At 61.6% G+C, this 19,407-nt stretch overlaps 2 protein-coding genes across 8 annotated transcripts in view; both read right to left on the bottom strand.

Moving 5' to 3' along the window:
• The window catches only part of INPP5A (inositol polyphosphate-5-phosphatase A), a 169,950-nt gene that overhangs the window by 21,666 nt on the left and 128,877 nt on the right, over nucleotides 1–19,407 (bottom strand). For all 7 annotated transcript variants that reach the window (XM_047702860.1, XM_047702858.1, XM_047702859.1 and 4 more), the window contains one exon: nucleotides 13,994–14,078. In XM_047702860.1, coding sequence (XP_047558816.1) covers nucleotides 13,994–14,078 — 85 coding nt within the window. The remainder of the gene's footprint in view (nucleotides 1–13,993; nucleotides 14,079–19,407) is intronic.
• On the bottom strand, nucleotides 14,093–16,732 carry LOC125084901 (uncharacterized). The gene is made up of 2 exons (XM_047702866.1): nucleotides 15,142–16,732; nucleotides 14,093–14,847 (listed from the first exon to the last, which is right to left on the bottom strand). Exons 1-2 carry the CDS (start codon nucleotides 15,956–15,958, stop codon nucleotides 14,822–14,824), a joined length of 843 nt encoding a protein of 280 aa, XP_047558822.1. The 5' UTR covers nucleotides 15,959–16,732; the 3' UTR covers nucleotides 14,093–14,821.

Here is a 19,407-nt window from a genome sequence, read left to right as displayed (position 1 = left end):
GGGCTCTTCTGTAAAGATGACGGCGTGAGTCTAGAAAACTAATGCTGACTTTTCAAAAACCTCCTCTCAGGGCCCTTGTGAAGTTGTGAGGAGCCCCTGACCCCAGGGAGGGTGGGCGGGCAGGCCCGGGTGCAGTGGAGACCCCCCTGCGCAGGGACCCGCTGGGCCACAGGCCGGGTTCCCTGGGGTCGGCCTCTCCCGGCGTGGGACAGGGGAGGCAGCGGCCGCCGTCCCCGTCCCCAATGAGTCCTCCACGACAGGCCATTGACATTCAGAGCACAGAGGAGCTAAGCGGGTCAAGCCCCGACGTGGCTTTTGGACTCATGTGTCACAAATCAGTCTGGCCGCCTTCAAGCAGCGCGGATTAGAACAAGCACAGGGACAATCTGGGGCAGAGGCGCCCGCCCGGCCCACCCCTGCGCCCGCGAGGGCCGGCGCCATCCAGATGCTAATGCGCTAAGTGGCTTAAGCGCTTCCGTGAACCGGGGAGGGCTCCGCGGCAGGAGGCCATTGTGGCCGCTCGGGACGATTCACCAAACTCATGCTGCTTCTCCCCCAGGCGTCTGCTAGAAACTTTTAAAAAAATTGCTCGATTTATCCATTTCACGCAGGCTCCCAAAGGATAAACCCTGCGGCTCGGTCTCTGCACCCCCCACAGAGCCACCCGGTCCCCGCGGGAAAGAGGGGATCAGGCCCCAGCGCCCGGCCTCCGCCCGTCTCCGCTTTCAACCCAGTCATGCCCAGTCATGCAGAAACTCGCAGGCCGGGCCTTTCCGCTCGCCTACTTACGGAAGGGATTTTTCTTTTGAAAGGAGAAAAAATACCCAAAATGCTATTTTGTAAGAGCCATGGAAGATGTACTTCGTTACCGGCACCGCACGGAGGGCAGCAGACAGGACGGCCACACCTCATCTTCTTGGCACTCGGAGCGCCAGGTTTTTGTCCTGGAATTTCACAGGATCGCTGTCCCCAAGGCTGTCCACCTGTCACGCGGACAATGAAATTCCTGGGTCTCTTCTCAGTCCGGGTAGGTTCTGAGGCAGGCTGCTGGACGGGGTGCCCCAGGACCAGGGCCCCAGGGTTGGCCCAGAGGGCTACTTCCGGGGTTTTCTGTGGACCCTGAGGTTGACAGCCATAGCGTGACGGACACAAAGCCACCGCAGGCCCTGCCCGTCCAGCAGCGAAGTCTGTCCCAGTGCTCCCACTGAATGGCCACCACTGCCCCCCCACGGTGCAAATCTTGACTGAAGGCATGAGCACCTCCGGACCCTAGCAGCCGGCTCTTCAAGGTGTGGTCTCGAAGACCCCACCGTGTACCCTCCGCAGCAGAGAGAAGGGACCGTGGTCCCCAGCAGCGTGGATGGCGAGCCGGCGGGGCTCCGTCCCCACTGCAGAGCACACGTGGGCTTGACCGACACCTACCACGTGTGTGACAGAGCTGCAGGGGTCGAGGGGCGCCTGGCCTCCCGGGGAAGCTGGTGCTGGGTCAGTCGGGTCCGGAGAGTCCTGGGTTCGAGTTTCCTTCTAGGCCTTATTGAACAGAGCCTGATTTGGGGGCAGCTAGGGAAGATGTGTCTGTCAGGAAGCACGTCCCAGAGTTCCCCACGGTGCGCTCTAGTCTGGGCTGGTGACAGGCACGTACAGCAAACACACGTGAACGTCCATGTGAAAGACCCCACCAGGGACAGGTCCAGGCAAGGCAGCTTTAACCACAGTTTGAAAGTCTCCTCGTTTGAATGGCGGCCCAGGAATGGGGAGTCCTGTCCCCGTCCACGAGGCCCGTGTGGGCTGGGAACCCGCGTTTGGCTTCGCTCTTCTGCCAGAGTCAGGAGAAGTCCCCGCGGGAGCAGGTAGGGACCTGGTCTCCCTCAGGCTTGGAAGAAGCCCACCCCCAGGCTCACACATGCTCTGCAAGTTCCGACGCTCTTGGGGTCATGGCATGGGGAAGGACCGTTCCGGATGCAGTAAGGGCTGAGTCGGGGCGAGCCTGGGGTCAGTAGGCTCTTTGCCGGGGCCCGTGACACCCCCTCACCAGAGCCTGGGCCAGAGCCATGGCGGCCACTGTGGCTGCAGAAGCAGAGCCAAGCTCCCGGGAACGTGGGTCCTCACGCCGGGAATGTGCCCCTTCTGCTCCTGGGACACCCTCTCACTGCCCACGTCCCAGGTCCTGGCAGTCCGCACATCCTGTCTCTATGTTTTGATGCAGAGTCACCTGTTTGTGGAGCATGAACCCCCTTCCTGCCACTGAGCCCACCTGTCAGTGATGGCCAGGTCCCCACTAAGGGCCACAGGCACCCAGAAGGTTTTTAGCAGATGGTCTGCGTGACTTGACCCTCCAGAAGCATTCTGAGGAGGTCCTGCTCCTCTGGGAACAGGATCAGAAGGTTCTGGAAGACGGTGCCCTCCCGCCCAGAGCACAAGGAGCAGCCAGGGACACACAAGCAAATTCATCCCTGCAGCCTCCGGACCTGGCCACTGGCTCCGGCAAAGCTGTCCCAAATCTGCACCTGGGGAAGGGGCTCCTGACACATGGCCGGCGCCTCGAGGACACCAGACGCTCCCTGTCTGGCCCGGAGCAGAGCTTTCCGGAGGGGTGAGACGGGCCATTGTCTCGGGGTCGCTGTCCCTCCCCCAGGGCTGCACAAAGAGGTGGGGCAAGGTTGAATCCCGACTTCAGTGAGCAATGAAAACCAGTCGGCCAGATGTCCGCAGCTGTTCAACGTGCAGGGAGCGGACCAGGGAGCCTGGTCGTCCTCAGGACAGCCTCTGCTTTCCTTCCCTCCACACAGGGCCGCATTCAACAGATGGGAAGCGAGCCCCCAGCCAGCCTGGGCCTCACGTCCAGACACAGCAGAGGCAGCTTCGAGTAAAACACTGGAGCGAATTCTTAAGGAATTAGGGCTACAGCCACAGAAAGGAGACTTTCCTTTGTTTTCAAACCAGGACCTCTGGAGGAGGCACTGGGGCCCACGAGAGCCTCACAGCCCCCATGGCGTGGACACGGGACACCCTCATCTGACCTCTCCGGCCAGGCCGCCCGTGGGCACACTCGGATGTCTGAGCTAACCCCGGACTTTAGCTGTTCACGTGCCTCCGCTCCCAGAGAGGAAGAACCCCATCTGGAGAAGGTGTTTGCTGAGCAAAGTGTATCTTCACGCCCCAGACATCAACCCAGGGAGGGAAAGAGGAAGAGGGAGGAGGAAGCTTCTCTTCACTCGTCCACCTGAAACACTCCCTGGGCTACAAGTGCTTCAGGTGGACAAGTGAGGGTGGCCCAGGGAGGACAGAGGAGAAAGGAGGACGCAGGAGGGATGAGGGCAGGGGAGAAACCCCGAGCTCTGCCCCTCGCCGCGTGCCCAGGGACTCCAGAGGACAGGCCCCTACTGACTCGTGGTCTGGCCTCCGCGAACTGGTGGCTGGAGGACACATTTCCCCATCGTTCACGCCCTTCCCGGGAAGCAGGACCCTGCTGCGTGCTTTCATCCCCAACAGCTCCGCAGAACGACATGCAGACCCGCCGAGAGCGTGAGATTGCAAACAAAGGCTCCGGCCTAATTTTAGCCACAGATGCTTGCGGGGCGACTCCGGAAAGGCCGGCGGGAAAAGCTTGCAGAAGAAATGGCCCTTAACGCAACATCTCCAGGCTTCAACAGAGGGGCCAAGGAAGCGGTGAGGCCAGCAGAGGGCCCGAGGGCATGGGGAGGCTGAGGGACGTGCCTCCTTGATCCCAGACTTGGGAGGAGGACCAGAGCCATCCAACCACAATGACCTGGCCCCGGTGCTGCCCAGGACCAGCCGTGGGACCCTGTGCCACCCTCCCGGGACCTTCCTGACGAACCACTACAACAAAGTGGGAGCAATGCCATGCTTTTTCGGGGGGGCTCCGGAATAAAGGGACGCAGCCAGACCATGACCGGCTGTCCAGGGAAGGGCTGCAGACACCGTTGAAAGCAGCAAGGTCGGCACTCTGGCCATAGCAGAGCACAGAGCGGGGAGCTGGGGCCACGGTGATAAGCTGGCCTCTGCCATCCAAGAGGGGGCAGAGCCATGAGCCGGGAGACAGGCAGGTGCCCTGTGTGGCCTTCTCGGGTGGCCCTGAACCCTGTGCGTTCATGAGGGCTTCCCGCCCAGGAAACAGCACGGCTATCTCTGCCCCGTCTGAGAGCAGGTCCCTCGTGTGAGCCTGGGCGCCACACATCTGCTAGGAGCGGCCGCTTCTTGACGGACAAGAGACCCTGACCCCGAGCGGCCTGCGCAGCTCCGCCTGCTGGCTTCACCCAGGCCCGGCAGGGACTCCCAGCCTCTCCACGGGACAGAGCACACGCAGGACGGAGCAGCTGCGGTGCAGGAACCAATCAGCTGTGGGTTCGAGCCCCCTTTGGACCAGCCTCTCCTTCCCGTCTGGGTGAGACGTGCGCGCAGCTCCTAAGGAGAGCGGGCTTGTCAGTTCCGTGCTGCGCGTCCAGGAGCCAGACTGAGGCTGACAGCTGGCACTCGGGTCACAGCCACAAGCTGTCCCCCAGCCCTGGGACACTCCGCTGCCCATCCCCACAAGGGGATCCTTGGGGTTCCTCATCCCGTCCCTCAGCTGTGAGTGCCGTGAGGACCCCACAAACTGGACCAACAGCCCTTACCTGGAAACCATCGGCCGACCATGGGCCGGTCAGAAGCTCCCCCGTCCCACTGTTCTCCTTGTTATTCCATAGTTCCGGCTAAGTCCTACACGCACAAGTTCCCGCAGACGTCTTTGTGCAGCAGTGACCAAAGAAGAGGAAGCATTTCTAACAGGTTCTCCTTCATGCAAGTTAGTGGAAAATCATTACCTTTTAAAATTAAAGTTTTTGAATGACTCTAGAAGACACAGCTGGCTCCAGAGTAGAACGGCACCTGCCGGCCACAGACAAGCCTCTAGAGACTCTGGCCGAAGGGCCGTCGCCGCACCTGGGGGAGCACTGCGCACGCACCCTGTGCTGCCCAGAGTCCAGGGGTAGCGAGCAATTCAGAGCCCACAGTTGGGCCCACGGGTGGTTCCCTGCGAGCTGGGCTCCGGGGATTAAGTGCCAGGTTTTGAGCAGCAGACGCCCCAGCACCCTGGTCACCCACTGGCGCGCCAGGGACATAAGCTAAGCACTGTCGGTCCCACGTGATTAACACTCCCTGATGACCAGCGTCTGCAGGCATCATTCCAATCCTGAACACACGCAAAGGTCGTAACAGGGAGCCACCGCTCCATGGAAGCCTCTGGAGGGGACACCATTGGCTTTAAAGCTCTCCTTGGTCCCCTAACCTGTGTGTCCCAGGGAGAGTGCTGGGGGTCGGCTCACACGTCCCCGCTGGGGGTCGGCTCGCACTGCACTCAGATTGTGGACACAGCCACTGTGGCCATGGCCCCACAGCCGGTGTGGCCATGGCCCTGTGGACGTGGCTGCTGAGCACGCCTGGGATCCTGGCACCCAAAATGGGACAGATACAGCCATGCACACCCAGCCTGTGACAGAAGCCCCCTTCCCTGTCCTGCACACATGCACGCACGCTCGCGGACACAGGCAGCATATGCCTACGCGTCCACACAGGTGGGCATGCAGGACACAAGCGTGCACACATAAGCAGCCCGTATACGTATACACACGTCTGACCCACACTCGAGTGCATACCCAGTGCACACACACGTGCACACGCATCCCCTCGTGCACACACAGCTCCTGAGACATGTGAAGGGGTGTGGGCCTGGGGGGTCACAGACGGGAGTGTCCTGGTGGGGACCCCCTTGGTTTGGGGGATCAGGCTGGTCTGCGCTCACACACAGAACGGTCCTGAATGGGGCCGGGGGCCTGAAGGCTGAGGAGGGCAGCTTCTACCGGGGTCTTGTCCTCTCTCTGGAAAGGTACCCACTGCTCCAGCAGGCACTGCCCCCAAGCGCCCCCAAGCGCCCCCTGGCCCGTTTATGCGGACTCCTCAAAGACCCTTCCCACAAGCTCTAGCTCTTTCAAAGTTTTCCCCAGACCCCTGCCCTCTCAGGGGAAAGAGACCTATTAATAAGCGTTGGGGAAACACCACCACTGAGGACCCCAACGTGCCGATGCCACAGGAGGAAGTGCCCTGGCCAGCGCACCGGGGGCCTGTGGGGGCCGCCAGCGGGTCATGAGGAGGCACCGTGGCGACGGCCGGGTCCGTTGCCAGGGAAGCACCCCGTTTCCGACTGCTCATCCACAACAACGACACACCGTAAAGACCCGTTCATCTCCTCTCCCAGGACGGCTCCAGCCAGGCGACTCGGGCAGGTGCTTGGGGTACACGGGGCAAAGCCCAGCGGTGGTGGTGAGCCCACATGGGACCACGCAGCTGGTGTTCCGGAAGGAAGCCGCGTGTGCTCCTCTCAGACCGGTGTCTAGCAGGTGTGTGCACACCCACAGCTCAGGCCAGGACGAGGCCCTTCCCGAGGAGACTGCGTGTGCTCTTGGTTTAGTCTCCTGAGAACACCCCAGGCCTCCACGGACACACCGGGTCTCCGACCTAGGAGGAGTGGGGGCTGGGGGCACGTCCTCCCACCAGCAGCACAGGCCCAGACTGACAGAGAGCCTCCCCACCGAGCTTCGGCACCAGCCTGCGGTCCTAAAATCCGCACGAGCGGCGCTGGCGCTGAGAGCAGGACAGAGGAGGCATGAGCCAGCGGGACACAGAAAACGGCTGGACCGGTTCATGAGCACGGACCAGACCGTGAATTAGCCAGTCAAGCTCCCACCGCAGAGCACAGGTGAGGGGAATGTCTCTTCTCGTCTTTTTGCTGTAATTGTGGGAATAACCATTTTGACGCCAATCTACCAATCGGAAATACGAGCTAAGGTTTGTAAGGCCAACTCTCTGGGAGAAAATACCCGACATGTGAAACCCGGAATTGTCACGATTAAGAATAACATCTTACATTCTTAGTGAAGAATAACAATTAAGAATAACAGTTTGCGGGCGCCTGGGGGGGCTCAGTGGGTTAAAGCCTCTGCCTTCGGCTCCGGTCGTGATCTCAGGGTCCTGGGATCGAGCCCCGCATTGGGCTCTCTGCTCTGCGGGGAGCCTGCTTCCCCCCCCCCCCACCTGCCTCTCTGTCTGTCAAATAAATAAATAAAATCTTTAAAAAAAAAAAAAAGAACAACAGTTTGCCTCAGCTTGGTGCCACAGGCCCTATAACAAACCGGACCAGAGAGGTCTCTTTCCTTCTGAAGCGATAATGAAATAAATGTAATGATTTGATAAGAAAATCGGTTGTTTTCAAACCAGACTCTTGAAGAGCCCCACAGAGATGCTCATGCCCCGCACGAGCCCCGCCTGGGCCGCCACAGACACCAACGGTGCCCGGAGCAAGGAGGCCTCCTGGACACGCAGCCTGTTCACACGGGCCCCCAGTTCAGAAGAGAAACCCTCATGACCAGCAGAGTCGACAGAGAGCTTGGGCTCAGTTCTGTGACCGCTCCACGCCCAACGAGGCTTTCTCCAGGTGCCTCTCCGGACTGTGGGCTGGCGTGACCCGTCCACCTGTCCCACGAACACCAGGCTGCCCAGAGCTCCTGGGCCACTCCTACCCACCACTCCCACCACAGCACAGCATAAACACCACCTCACTGCCCGGGGCTGTCGGGGGCTGTCGGGGGCTGTCGGGGGCTGTCAGGGGGCTTCCAGGGGGCTGCAGGCACCGTGTCGGTGGTGGAATCTGGGGTGTGGCTGGTGCAACAGGCTACGTGGAGACCAGAAGCCACCAGTGTTTCCTCCTGCACTCAGTGGCGGCACAGTGACCTTTCTGGCCGGCTGGGTCCTGGGGGGCACCCAGAGACACTGGGCCAGGCCGTGATGGGGCAACACCCCTTCCAGGCTGAGTGGGAGCGCCCTCCCCAGGACACAGGAGCACCCTGAAGGAAGGAGGCTGGCTGCAGTGAAGTCTGGCGTCTGGGGACGGGGCTCTGGCCACCGGGGAGCTGGCCGCACCCCTCCTCTTGGCTGGGGTCTTTGGTGGTTTCATGACGCAGGGGGCGTGCTCTGCCGAGGGTCCTTCAGGTCCGTTCCAAGGCTGTCCCTGTCAGTGCGGGGGGTGCCCCTCCCAGACAGGTCCCCACGGGCCCACCTGGCACCTGAGCACGGGCAGGTTCCGTCACTGGCGACTGGTTTTCAAAGCGGCCACCAGCCTCCAAAAACACATTCATCACCATCGCTGTCAGGGATGAAGGACGGCAGGTGGGCGTGCGGCCGGGCCTCGCGGAGACGGGAGTGCCCGGCACGGCCGTCACTCTTTGTCACTGCGGCCGGCCAGCTGAGCGCCCCAGCTGCCAACTGCCACCGCGCAAGGCAGGAAACACACCCTTGGAGCCGCCGCAGGGCTGAGCCGGAGCCTGCGTTTGTGATCAGTTTCGTGCCACGCGGCCCGTCGGCCGGCACGTGACGGCCGTGCCAGTGTGTGTTTAATTACGGCTCTGGCGCGGCCAAGTGTGCTCCCGGGCCGTCGCCCCGGTTCTGCTCCGCAAGCACGCGTCTGCGCGCCTCCGGAACAGGAAGCTGCCGGCTCGCTGGGACGGGGTCGTCTCTCCACACGCAGCAGGCCCTGCTCCCGGCCCCTCTGCCATGACACCGTCTCCCCGTCCCGCTCAGGCCTGGCTGACCCCCGCGCCGGGAGACGCCCCGCCCCACCCCGCTGTGGCCGCTGGACGGACAATCACTGCCTGTCCTTCACGGCGGCCGCGGCCGCTCACTGGCCCCTCATTGTTCCCGAGGCAGATTGAATTAACCTCCGATGACTCCTGCCGGGACGCCGCCCCAGGTCCGGGCAGGCTGACCGGGCCGCTCTAGCTGGGGGAAGCGGCAACCAGACCCAGAGCCAAGTCAGGCAGCGGCTTCTCAGGACAGCACTCCATGGGAAGAGACCCAAGTCGCCGTCAGGCAAGAGGCTGTGCCGCCCCCATGCCCCTTTCGGCCGTCTTCCCACACGCACGCTGTCCAGGGCACTCCTGGTCACCAGCCACGCTGCCCTTAGGTGATCTGAAAACCACATCCAGCCCCTTCTCCGGAACCAAGGGTAGAGATTAGCATGTCCTTCTCCTCCTGTCCCCAGAACCCAGTCTGCAAGCACTGAATGTGGGCATCCACAAGCGGCTTTTCCAAGAGGAGTCATGGCTCAGGGCGGTCTGCCCGTCCACTCGGGTGGAGAGGTGGAGGCCCAGGCCCAGGCCAGTGGTGGGCAATGTGGTTGGAACCACAATGTGGTTCAGCCCCACTGCCTTCTTCTGGCCTGTGTCTCTCCTGGGCCATACTGTGGTTCAGGAGGAGGGGTCGGGCGCCCCACTCATCTCCTTGGCCCTGCAGAGGGACAGAGAACACCCTGGGCCCCGTGGAGGATGGAGAGCGGCCCCCTCCTCCGGGCTGCCCACACCGCAGTGCCTGCCAGGGCTGCACCTCCTACCCTGTCCGCATGCTAACCTCACTGATGCCCCCAGACTACACCTGAGAACCTGACAGGACCCCAGAGCTCCCTGCTGTGCCTTCCCACAGGAGACCCCACCCCTAAACAAGCCCTGCTGGCCTCTGGCCCGCAGACTTGGTGGCATCCGAGTCAGGGCTCTCCTGCAAAGAGCGCACGGTCTCAGCGAGCACGGGCGCTCGGGAGGACGCCGCTCTCAGGTTGCTGCTCCGACTCCCAAGGGTGCAGGGAACGGACGGGAAGGCACGTCAGGAAGAGCAGACGAGGTGCGGGACTCCAGTGTCCCCAGGCCGGCCAAGTCTTGGGGCCGTCCCACCACGAGGCAGACCCACCCCCACGGCCCTGCTGGCACCAGGCCGTCACCACGGGGCCGGGCCTTGCGTTCAGCCCAGACATGCAGTGGGCACACAGGAAAGTCTCAAAGAGCAAACGAGGAGGGGACGCCGGCTGGGAGCAGCCTGCTGGGAAGCGGTGACCAGAAGCGGAGGCTCCGACCCGCCACGGGTCTGTGGCCCAGAACCATCCACGCAGGCTGGAGAAAAGCCAACTGGCAGCCCGACAGCCCCCAGGATGGCCTCCCACGCGGGATCTGGAAACATGGCGGCAGGAACGGGGCCGCCGTGGCACTGCCCGGTCTGGAGCTCACGCCAGCCACCACGTCTTCGTCCCGTGGGGAGCCGTGGCTCAGCAGCGCCAGCTCGGCAGGCGTCCTGGCTGCGCACCTGTGGGAGCCCGTCCCCCGACCACCCGCGCAGGCCGTGGTGCCCAGAGGACACTGAGATGCACGAGGCTCGACCTAATGCTTCTCAGCACGGGGCCTGCGGGTCTGGGGCCCCGCGGACGCGCTTCTACACGCTCCCGGTGATGCTGCCCGGCCGGAGGTGGTGTCCGACGGTCTCCTCACTGGGCAGTTAGTTTGGAAGACAAGCAAAAGCAAAGTGAAGTGGGTCAGAGGCCCGACGGAGAGCCTGCCCCTCCACGCGCTGGGCCCTGAACCCGCATTCACCAGGGCCGGACTCAGGGTGCCCAGGTTTCCGGAACGCCGCTCCTCAACCATCCGCTCGCAGGCCCACCCGTGGGTACCTCAGGCTGAGTCAGACTCTCAGGGTTCCCACAAAATCTCTATCAGTTGTTTTTATAATTAAAGCCCCTTTAAGGGGCACCTGGGGGGCTCAGAGGGTTAAGCCTCTGCCTTCGGCTCAGGTCATGATCTCAGGGTCCTGGGACCGAGCCCCACAGTGGGCTCTCTGCTTGGCGGGGGGCCTGCTTCCCCCGCTGCCTCTGCCTCCTGCCTGTTCTCTCTCTCTCCGACAAATAAATAAAATCTATAAAAAAAATTAAAAAAAAATAACCCTTTTAGAAAGCCAAGCCGTGCTAATAGTAGATTCTGATTTTCTAAGAGATGCTCATGTGGTATTTTAAAATGTGGTTACTAAAGACGCCTTACCTAACGCCACTGAAATCAATCACCAGTGCAAGAAACTCGTTCTTTTCCCGTTTAACTTGTTTAGATGAACCTGTGCCAACAAGCATGTTTACTGTTCAGCATTTGGCCTTTCAAATGTTGTTCTGGCATTACGGGCTGTCACGCACGGGTTGAGGCAACCCCCAAAATCCATGTCTGCCCAGACCTCAGAACATGACCTTATTTTGAAGGAAGGTCCTTGTCGACGTAATTAGTGAAGGACCTTGAGACGAAACCAGGCTGGCTTTTGGATGGTCCCCAAGGCGAGGGGACAAGGACAACAAGGATGAGGGGACAAGGATGAAGGTGAAGACGGGGGCTGGGAGAGGCCACGTCATGACGACGAGCTCAGAGAAAGTGTCGCACTAGTTCCATGCTACCATCAGGGGCGCCTTCTGTGCCCTTTCGAGGCCTCCCTGCACCCTCTGTGTCCACGCCAGGAGCCCTCAGCCTCCCCACGACACACCTTGGGTGTCCCCGCCCTCGGCCTGCTGTTGGCTCGGGCCTCGGGTTCCTGGGACCTCCAGCCACCGACGGTCCCATGCCTCCCCAGCACCACCACCGTGGGGCCTCCCAGCAGGGCAGTCAACAGGGACCTGGAGGGACACATGGAAATGTTTAAGAGAGGGTGCACCGGGAATGTATTTATTACGTGACCTCCTCAAAGGAGGGACGACACAAAGGGAAGACAGTTACCATCTTTCCAGGTACTTAAAACCATACTTGGTGCCTGACATCACACAGACGTGCAGGGGTGGGAAGGGGCAGCCGCTGTGGGAATGTAGCTTCTCACCATCTGAGCTCTGGAGATGCAGGCAGCCTGACCTCCCCGTGTCCCCTCGCCCCCTTGGCTGGCGGTGGGGTGTGGCCGACTGCCCTGGGGTGCGGGGTGGGGCCAGGACCCCAAGATGCTGGGCCAGGGCCAGTGGGGCCGACAGGAGACGGGGGCCCAGCACAGGGGCCTGCGGGCTCGGGGAGAGGCAGGCACGTGTGTGCTGTTCCACTTCTTCTGAAAATCTGAATCCTCTCTTAAAAAGAGCATTTCAAGTCATTCCTTTTCTAGATCCGTAAATTCTGATGGGAAAATCATCAGAACCAAGATCCTCCTTTGCTTTCCTGCGGGAAAGGGAGGAGAACGTGGGACAGACTTTCAGACTTGGGAGCCCTTCAGATACGGACGCTTATGGATCCCGGAACCATCCGGGTTACGGCAGCTCGAAGACTCTTGAAGCTCCTCAGTGATCTTGAGAAACACGTCAGCGGTGAGGAGAACCCACCCCGGTTCACAACAGTCCCTCCCACCTGCTGGGACCACCATGCGCAGGAGCCCCTTGTTGTAGGACACGGGCCAAGCTGCTGAAGGCCACGGAGCCGGGGAGAGGCATCAGAGAAGGCACCTTGAGTGTGAGGGCCACGTTACATGACGAACGGCACGCAGCGTCCTTTGTTAACCCTTTGAGTGCTGCCAGCCCTCAGTTGTCTTCCCGGAGAGCATGCGGCGCAGGAGCCCAGCTCCACAGGTCTCGGACCGGGGGCGGGCAAGTGTGGTTCTCGGGCAGGAGGCTCTGATGGCACCGGCACCCGTGCAACCGGCTCCCGCCACCCCGCTCCTCTCGCCCTCTGCAGGCCAGCCTCCCGGCTCAGCCCGTGTCATGCGCCACACACCCCTGGGGCAGCCCTGGGCGCGCGTGGAGCAGAAGCCCCCTGCTGGGGTCTCTGTTTCCCGGGGAAGAAAAGGCCACGTTCGACTGTCCTCGGACCTCCCCGAGCGCACAGCCGGCTGGGTTAGGCCAGAGGGGCGAGGAGGGGCTGTCTGCCCAGCGGCTTACAGTCCTGAGCGCCCGTCAGGAAGGACCCCAGTGTAGAGGGTCAGGATCTCACAAACGTGTGGCTTTTCAACCCCCAGTGGCCTGAAATTAACGCGGGTGGCGGCCCTTGGGGAAGGACCCCGGGGCCCTAACAGCGTCAGACACGGGGGCACGTTTCCACAAGACAGATGAGCTCCTGGGCTCGCTCGAGGGCCTGGGCCCTGACGGACTCGCTCTCCACCCTCCACATCGGGAAGGGAAAACGAGCAGCTCCGTGTGCAGGACTTCAGAGTCCCGGTGGGACTCACTGGCCCGTCCTGGCAGACAGCCCCGCACCACAGCACCGGTGCCCCCTGTCCCCTGGCCTGCCAGCACCTGCAGTGCGCCCAGGCGCGCCCGCCTACCGCCTTTGAGCCCACCCAGTGGGGCGCCATCGGATCAGCTGCATCACGAGAGAATTCCCACGATCCCTCATCTCTGTCCGCCCATGGGGAGCTGTAATGACGGACAGCCCGCCCCAACGTCCAGGAGCAACTTCTGCAGAGACGGATGACGGACGCGCAGTGGGGTCTTTGCCCCGGGATCCCGACCGGAAGGCGATTGCTTGAACAGCCCCCGTGTCTCCACCAGGGGTGCACTGTGCACCTGCTGTGGGCGGCCGCCCTCCCCGTGCAGGCCTGCTGGTGGGGTCTGGGCAGACTCCCCTTGACTGCCGCTGCCACTGGGGCTGTGGTCCCTGCTGCACGGCATACGGTGGACCCTCAGCCCTGAGCCAGAGCCCCGGGCCCCCCTCCCCGGCTGCAGAGGTGATGCTCTGAGGTCCCACGGCTGGGACAGTGCAGGGCCGAGGCCTTCTGTCTGCACCTGTTCTTAGTGGAGCGTCCCGCCGGGGGCCCGTGGGGGCACCCAGGAGACACGTGGCCTCCAAGCCCCAGGAACTGAGTGACGTCCACGAATCTTTCGGTGAAAGACTGGTTTCCCACACTCTCAGCGAGGAAGCGGAGGGAGCAGCCCCTTTTCGACAGTGGACAACAGAACCGTCACAGCGGGACAGGACGGCACGTCATTGGCAATGACCACCTGAGCACTGTGGAGGTCGGCAGGACTCTGTCCCTTTCTAGTTCCAGTAACGGCCCCTTTCAGCTCTAAAACCTCCTTATGAGGAATATTTCCCTTAAATACCAACAGCGAGAATGGCAGGGCTGATCCTGCCTGTGAGGGCCCTGACTGTGGGCTCCCGACGAGGCTGGGGCAGGTGCCTACCTCCACCACGGACTTGGAGTCCAGCCGGAAGTTGAAATCGCCAAACACAAAGTAGGACACTTTCTCGAATCGCTGGTCGATGATTCTGGGAGGAGAAGGAGACAACATTACCGTCACACCAGGCAATCAGCCTCCCTTCTGCCACATGCCCCGTGCACGCGCCTTCCACGTGCTCCCGAGCAGCAGTGACCACGACACACGCCCACCAGACACACGCGGCCCTCTCCACACGGACACGCATGAGACACCACTGTGTCCTGCCCAGTGGGCCCACGCAGCGTGGAAACCGCATCTGGGGGGAAGTGTAGCCTGCGTGCGGGAAGAACGAGGGCCGGGCGTGGGGCTCTTGGGGGTCGCCGGGTGGGGACGCAAGGGCAGGACTGCTGGCCGGGCCCTTGGCCTGGCGCTTCCACAACCCCTCCCAGCAGGACGGACGCCTGCGCTGACTCTGACGCGTTCAGGTATCGGCCCGTTTCCACATTTCCGAGGCACAAAAGCACCGTGAGGTGTGAGGTAAGGGAGGCGCCGGCCGCGTGGGAACATCTTTTCCACCTTTTTTCAATCGACCATGGTCCCTTCCCTACTCTTGCACGGACACTGGCACACACCAAGTGCGCCAGCCGGCAGCCTCCTCCCAGCCACCTCCGCTCACAGCGAGCACGAAGACGGCTCCCTCCACCCGCCCCGGCGCTACCCAGCGCGATTAATGACCGCTGTGACCGCTGTTCGCTTCTGGCGGCAAAGCCGAGCGCCGGTTCCTTCCACTGGACGGCACAACGCGGGAGAGACGGCCGCGGAGCAGAGCACGTGCTCGGTGCAGGCGGACGGTCAGGGGCACGGCTCCGCTCTCGCACCTGCTGGGACAGAGCTGTGCGGCTGCAGGGGCACAGGGCGGAGGGCACATCCCCAGATGGACTAAAACCCAATGTCATCAGGCCGGCAAAGGCCGGGGGCAATGTCTTAACCAGATTGACTTGGAAACCTTCACTGGTTACCAAGAAACCTGGTGCATCTCCAGTCCCCCTGGTAATGCCTCTCTGCGCTGGCGGGGCCTAGCAGGATGCTTGGGCGCCGTGTCCCCTGCCTCGCCCCCCTGGACGTGGGCGCCGTGTCCTCTGCCTCGACCCCTGGACGCCGGTGCTGCTTACCACTGCTTTGGCCTCCTCTGTTCATTAGCTTGACAGACAGAAGGACGGACAGAGCACAGGAGCACAAGACGCCCTGCCCAGCTCCGAGATGCTCTCCTGGGTCACAAGAAAGGTCTCCGTAGGCCGTGACTGCTCGTTCCTGGCCGTGAGTGGTGGGGGGCACAGGGGGCACGTGGGGTCCTGGTGTCGGGAAGCTCACCAGTGCCTCATGGCACTTGTCGACACTCTGTCCACCCATCCTGTCCGGGGGAACGAGCTGCACTTCCGGCCCCCACCACCCCGCGCACTCCCCACATGAGGCCGCCCGACTGCTCCCAACGTGTTGAATCTGCATTTTCTGTCCTAACTCGCTTCCATCCTGTTCTTCTTTTCCTTTCTCGCCGCTTTCCTGATGAGCTCCAGGAGCAGCCCTCGGAGCCAGTGAGAACCCGCCCTCTGGGTCCGTGGCTGGCGTCTGGGCCGTCCGTGGGCCTCCCGCCATCACTGACCTCCGCCTCGCACGAGCGGGCCCCTGGCCGGGCATCCTCCCCGAAAGGCCCGCCCATCTCCAGGCGCGGACGGCTCCCCGCCTCCCACCTTCACGGCAGAGCCCCCGTCGGCCTCCCACCCGTCCGGAATCGTGGTGACGCTGGGAATCTCCGTGTATCAGTTTTCCCGGTGGCCGGCTGAGCGCTCCGTGTGTTCCACGCTCCATCCTCTTCCCAGTCGGGTCATGGAGCACAAAACCCCCCAGATCACTTGGCCTCTCGAGGCCCTGCACTCCTCCCCCGCAGACCGTCACCGACCCCGCAGGCTGGCAGGCGGCGTGACTTTCCATAGGGACACCCGTCCTGAGGACAATTCCTTCAAGGACATCTCGGCTGTTTTCACATTTCTCTCCTACCTTAATCACTGTATCATCTAGTTACAGTCCACAAATATCCCCTTTTTCTTTTAATTGGAAAAACTTTCAACTCATACATGGATTTGAAAAGGAAAGGCGTGTTTAACACTCACCACTGGTGAGTGCAAACAGCAGATTCCTTTACTTGTTATAAACTCTGCTATGGAGGAAACACTGTTCAGAAATATAGGGGCGTCTGGGTGGCTCAGTGGGTTAAGCCTCTGCCTTCAGCTCAGGGCATGATCCCGGGGTCCTGGGATCGAGCCCCACATCGGGCTCCCTGCTCGGTGGGGAGCCTGCTTCCCCCTCTCACTCCCCTTGTGTTCCCTCTCTCGCTGTGTCTCTCTCTGTCAAATAAATAAATAAAATCTTAAAAAAAAAAAAAAAGAAATAAACAAATACAAGTGTCAGGGGTGCTGGTGGGGCGCCTGCTGCCCCAGCCCAGGGTCCGCCCCTCCCCCGGTCCCACATGGGCTCCGTCCCTGGGCAGGAAGCCCGCCCCCTCTCCCATCCTGAAGGGACAGAAGCTGCTTCTGCCATTAAACAGCTTCAGAAGAAAAAACTCTTTAGAGAACAAGTAGAGGCACCTGGGAAGGTCTCTGAGTGTCCCATCAGGACACTTGAGCACGGGCCTCTTGGTCCCCAGCCTCACGGGAACAGGGTGCAGGTCGGGTGCACAGATGCCCCAGCAGCATGGGAGGCGGCCTCAGCCCTGAGAACTCGGGCCCTTCACACGGTCCTGGTGGTGCCATGAGCAGACCCTCCGGGGCCAGGTCACAGGGACAGAATACAACCGTTGGGGTTTAATCACAACTTTTAAGAACCCAAACCAGCATCATTCACAGCTTTTCACGGGGACTGATTGCTGTTTTCTGAGGTCACACCTGTTGCCCCCCAGGGCACCTGTCCCCAGGGGCTCCCAGAGGAGGCACAGGGTCACCTCAGCAAACAGCTGCTCCCGCGATCCGGCCTGCCCTGCCCCGTCTCAGGACACCGCCGCTCCCTCCACGCCGCTCCCCTCCCCCGCAGCCCACTCCCGGCCAGGCTTCCTGACCTGGCCAGGGTGGCTCCTGAGCATCCTTCCGCCAAGGTCTGGACACACAAAGGCCGGGTGGGTGCCGTCCGGGCTGAGGGGTCTCTGAGGTCGGGACTGCTGTGCCGGGGACGGTTTCCTAATGCTCATCCGCTGCTGACCCCTGGAGCTGGCCAGTCGATGGCAGCGGGCGAGGACGTGGTGAACAGAAGGTCAGCACGGCGTCTGGACCCCCGGGGGCCGCGCACCCCAGCCTCCCCACCAGCGTCCATGGCCTTGGGTCTCGCAGACGCATTTCTCTTTCCTTTCTTTTTTTTTGATTTTATTTTTTTGAGAAACACTAAACCAAAGCACATTCCGGCTGGCTCCTGCTCCCACTGCGTGTCGGAGAATCTACGTTTCTGATGATCCGTCAGCTTCCGTCCACCAAGAAGCACGGAGCGGTGGCGCTCCTGGGGGCGGCTCACGGGTCAGACTCCTGACCCTGCTCTCTGCACACGTGCTCCTCCTGGGACGGGGAGCATGGAGCTTGAGACGAGGTGTGACCGCAGAAACGTGACGTGGGAGACACGGGTGTGCTGTGTACGTGGTGTACGTGCATGTCCTGCGTGTGTAAGTGTTGCACACGTGTGGGCGTGTGTACACACGTCACATATGTGCAGAGTCTGTTTCTTACCAAGGATTCTTCCTCTGTCCCCATAGCTCTCGGAGACGAATCAGAGCGGGAAAGAGAGTGAACACGCGCCTGTCAACTCCTGTGTGCCGAGCCCACACTGTCTCGTAAAATCTCCGCCTTAAGAAATGCCATCTGTCCTGTGCGATTTGCAGGACGTCCCCGTCAAGCCCCGGGCTGGAACAAGGCAAGCACCTCATATTTTCTGGGATCGATGAATATTCAGAAGGTGTGTGAAGCCACTGGAGTCACCGGGCCGTTCCAGGTCTCCGGGACACGTGGAGGCCGTGGTGGGAGTGGCAACTGCCCACAGACAGAGGGACGACAGAAACCACAGAGGTCAGGTCCAAGCCTGGGGCTCCAGCGAGCAGGAGACAGCACCAGCGAGAGGGTGTTTGCGTGACCACAGAGAGCCCGGGCTCCTGCGCACACTGGCCATGGGCCGCCCATGTCCTCACGGGTCCCGGCCTGACGGGTCGGACGGTAGCAGAGAGACGCAGGCAGTGGCGCTGTGGGAACGGACCACGGAAGCAAACAACTATTGGCTCATCAGATGGTATCGGGCTGAAGAGACTCCACAAAGCTCCAGGGCGTCCAGCGAGAGAAGCACTCGCTGCCGCAGGTTCTCCTGGATGGCGGGCCCTTCCTGCCTGCACGGCGCTCGGGATGCCCACGGCTGTGCCTGCCCTGCCCCCGAGGGAGCCACGTCGACTACAGGGAATCGGTCAGCAGAGCCGGATTCTTGTAACACTATCATTAAAAATCTAAATTTTATCACACTTCCATGCCCTGCTCCTCTTGATGTAATGGCCTGTGCTCATTAATAACGAGCACCGTCCGCAGCGTTGGCGAGACGGAGGGCTGTCACGGCCGAGGCAATCACCTGAGTGCCGGGCCCGCGGCCCTCACGGCACTCACTGCTAATTTCAGTATAGTGCCATTTGGACCAAGAGAAAAAAGTTGTTTTAAAATTAATTACCTTGTCAGACGCCATTATGATTAAAAAGTAGACCCACATCAATATCCTGTGCCTAATTCAAAGGAGATTACAAGAAAAGCCATAAAAATCCATTTTTAGGCCTTGAAAATGGAGCCTCGTTCTGTTTTGACAGGCGATTTCATCATGGGATAAGGCGCGCTGACATGCGTCGGGAAGGGGCCGTGCACTCGTGTCTCCAGGACGAGGTGTTCCCTGGGCAGAGTTGGACACTCCAGCGTTCCCGGCTGGTGGCTTTGGCCTTGGCCGCTGCAGCACGGACAGCACCAGGAGCACACAGGCTGCTCGTCGCCCCTGAGAACCTGGTGTGGCTCGGAAAGCAAGCAGAGCGCGGGTGGGACAGTCACCGGGGCCACAGCTGCCAGCACCAGGGAGCCGGGGAGGACTGTTTGTGTGTGACGCGCCTGAGGCAGGGACAGGGAAGGGATCTCAGGAAAGCATGAAGGGAACAATGTGTTCGCAGGGCCCGGGTCAGCGTCGGGCAGGCACAGACACCTGACTGTCCCTCTGGTGTCAGGCGACGTCCCCACCAGCCACCTGAGGGGCCTGAGTGATGGCCCGCTGACCGGCCAGCTGGGAGCGCTCAGTGCACAACACACTCCCCAGGGCCAGGCATCTCGCGGGCCTAGTGACAGAAGGTGTGACTCCTGAGGCGCCAGAGGTGGGGAGCGGTGTGGCTC

Source organism: Lutra lutra, chromosome 14 (assembly GCF_902655055.1).
Source record: "Lutra lutra chromosome 14, mLutLut1.2, whole genome shotgun sequence".
Lineage (NCBI taxonomy): Eukaryota > Metazoa > Chordata > Mammalia > Carnivora > Mustelidae > Lutra > Lutra lutra.
The sequence above is the reverse complement of the archived record's forward strand: the minus strand, read 5'-3'. Positions and strand labels throughout refer to the sequence as shown.

Coding starts and splice junctions, on each gene's coding strand:
- LOC125084901 (XM_047702866.1), bottom strand. CDS start 15,958: ATGGAAAGTCACGCCGCCTGCCAGCCTGCGGGGTCGGTGACGGTCTGC. Junction 14,848..15,141: donor CAGAGGAGGCCAAAGCAGTG/GTAAGCAGCACC, acceptor CTGTCCCAGCAG/GTGCGAGAGCGGAGCCGTGC.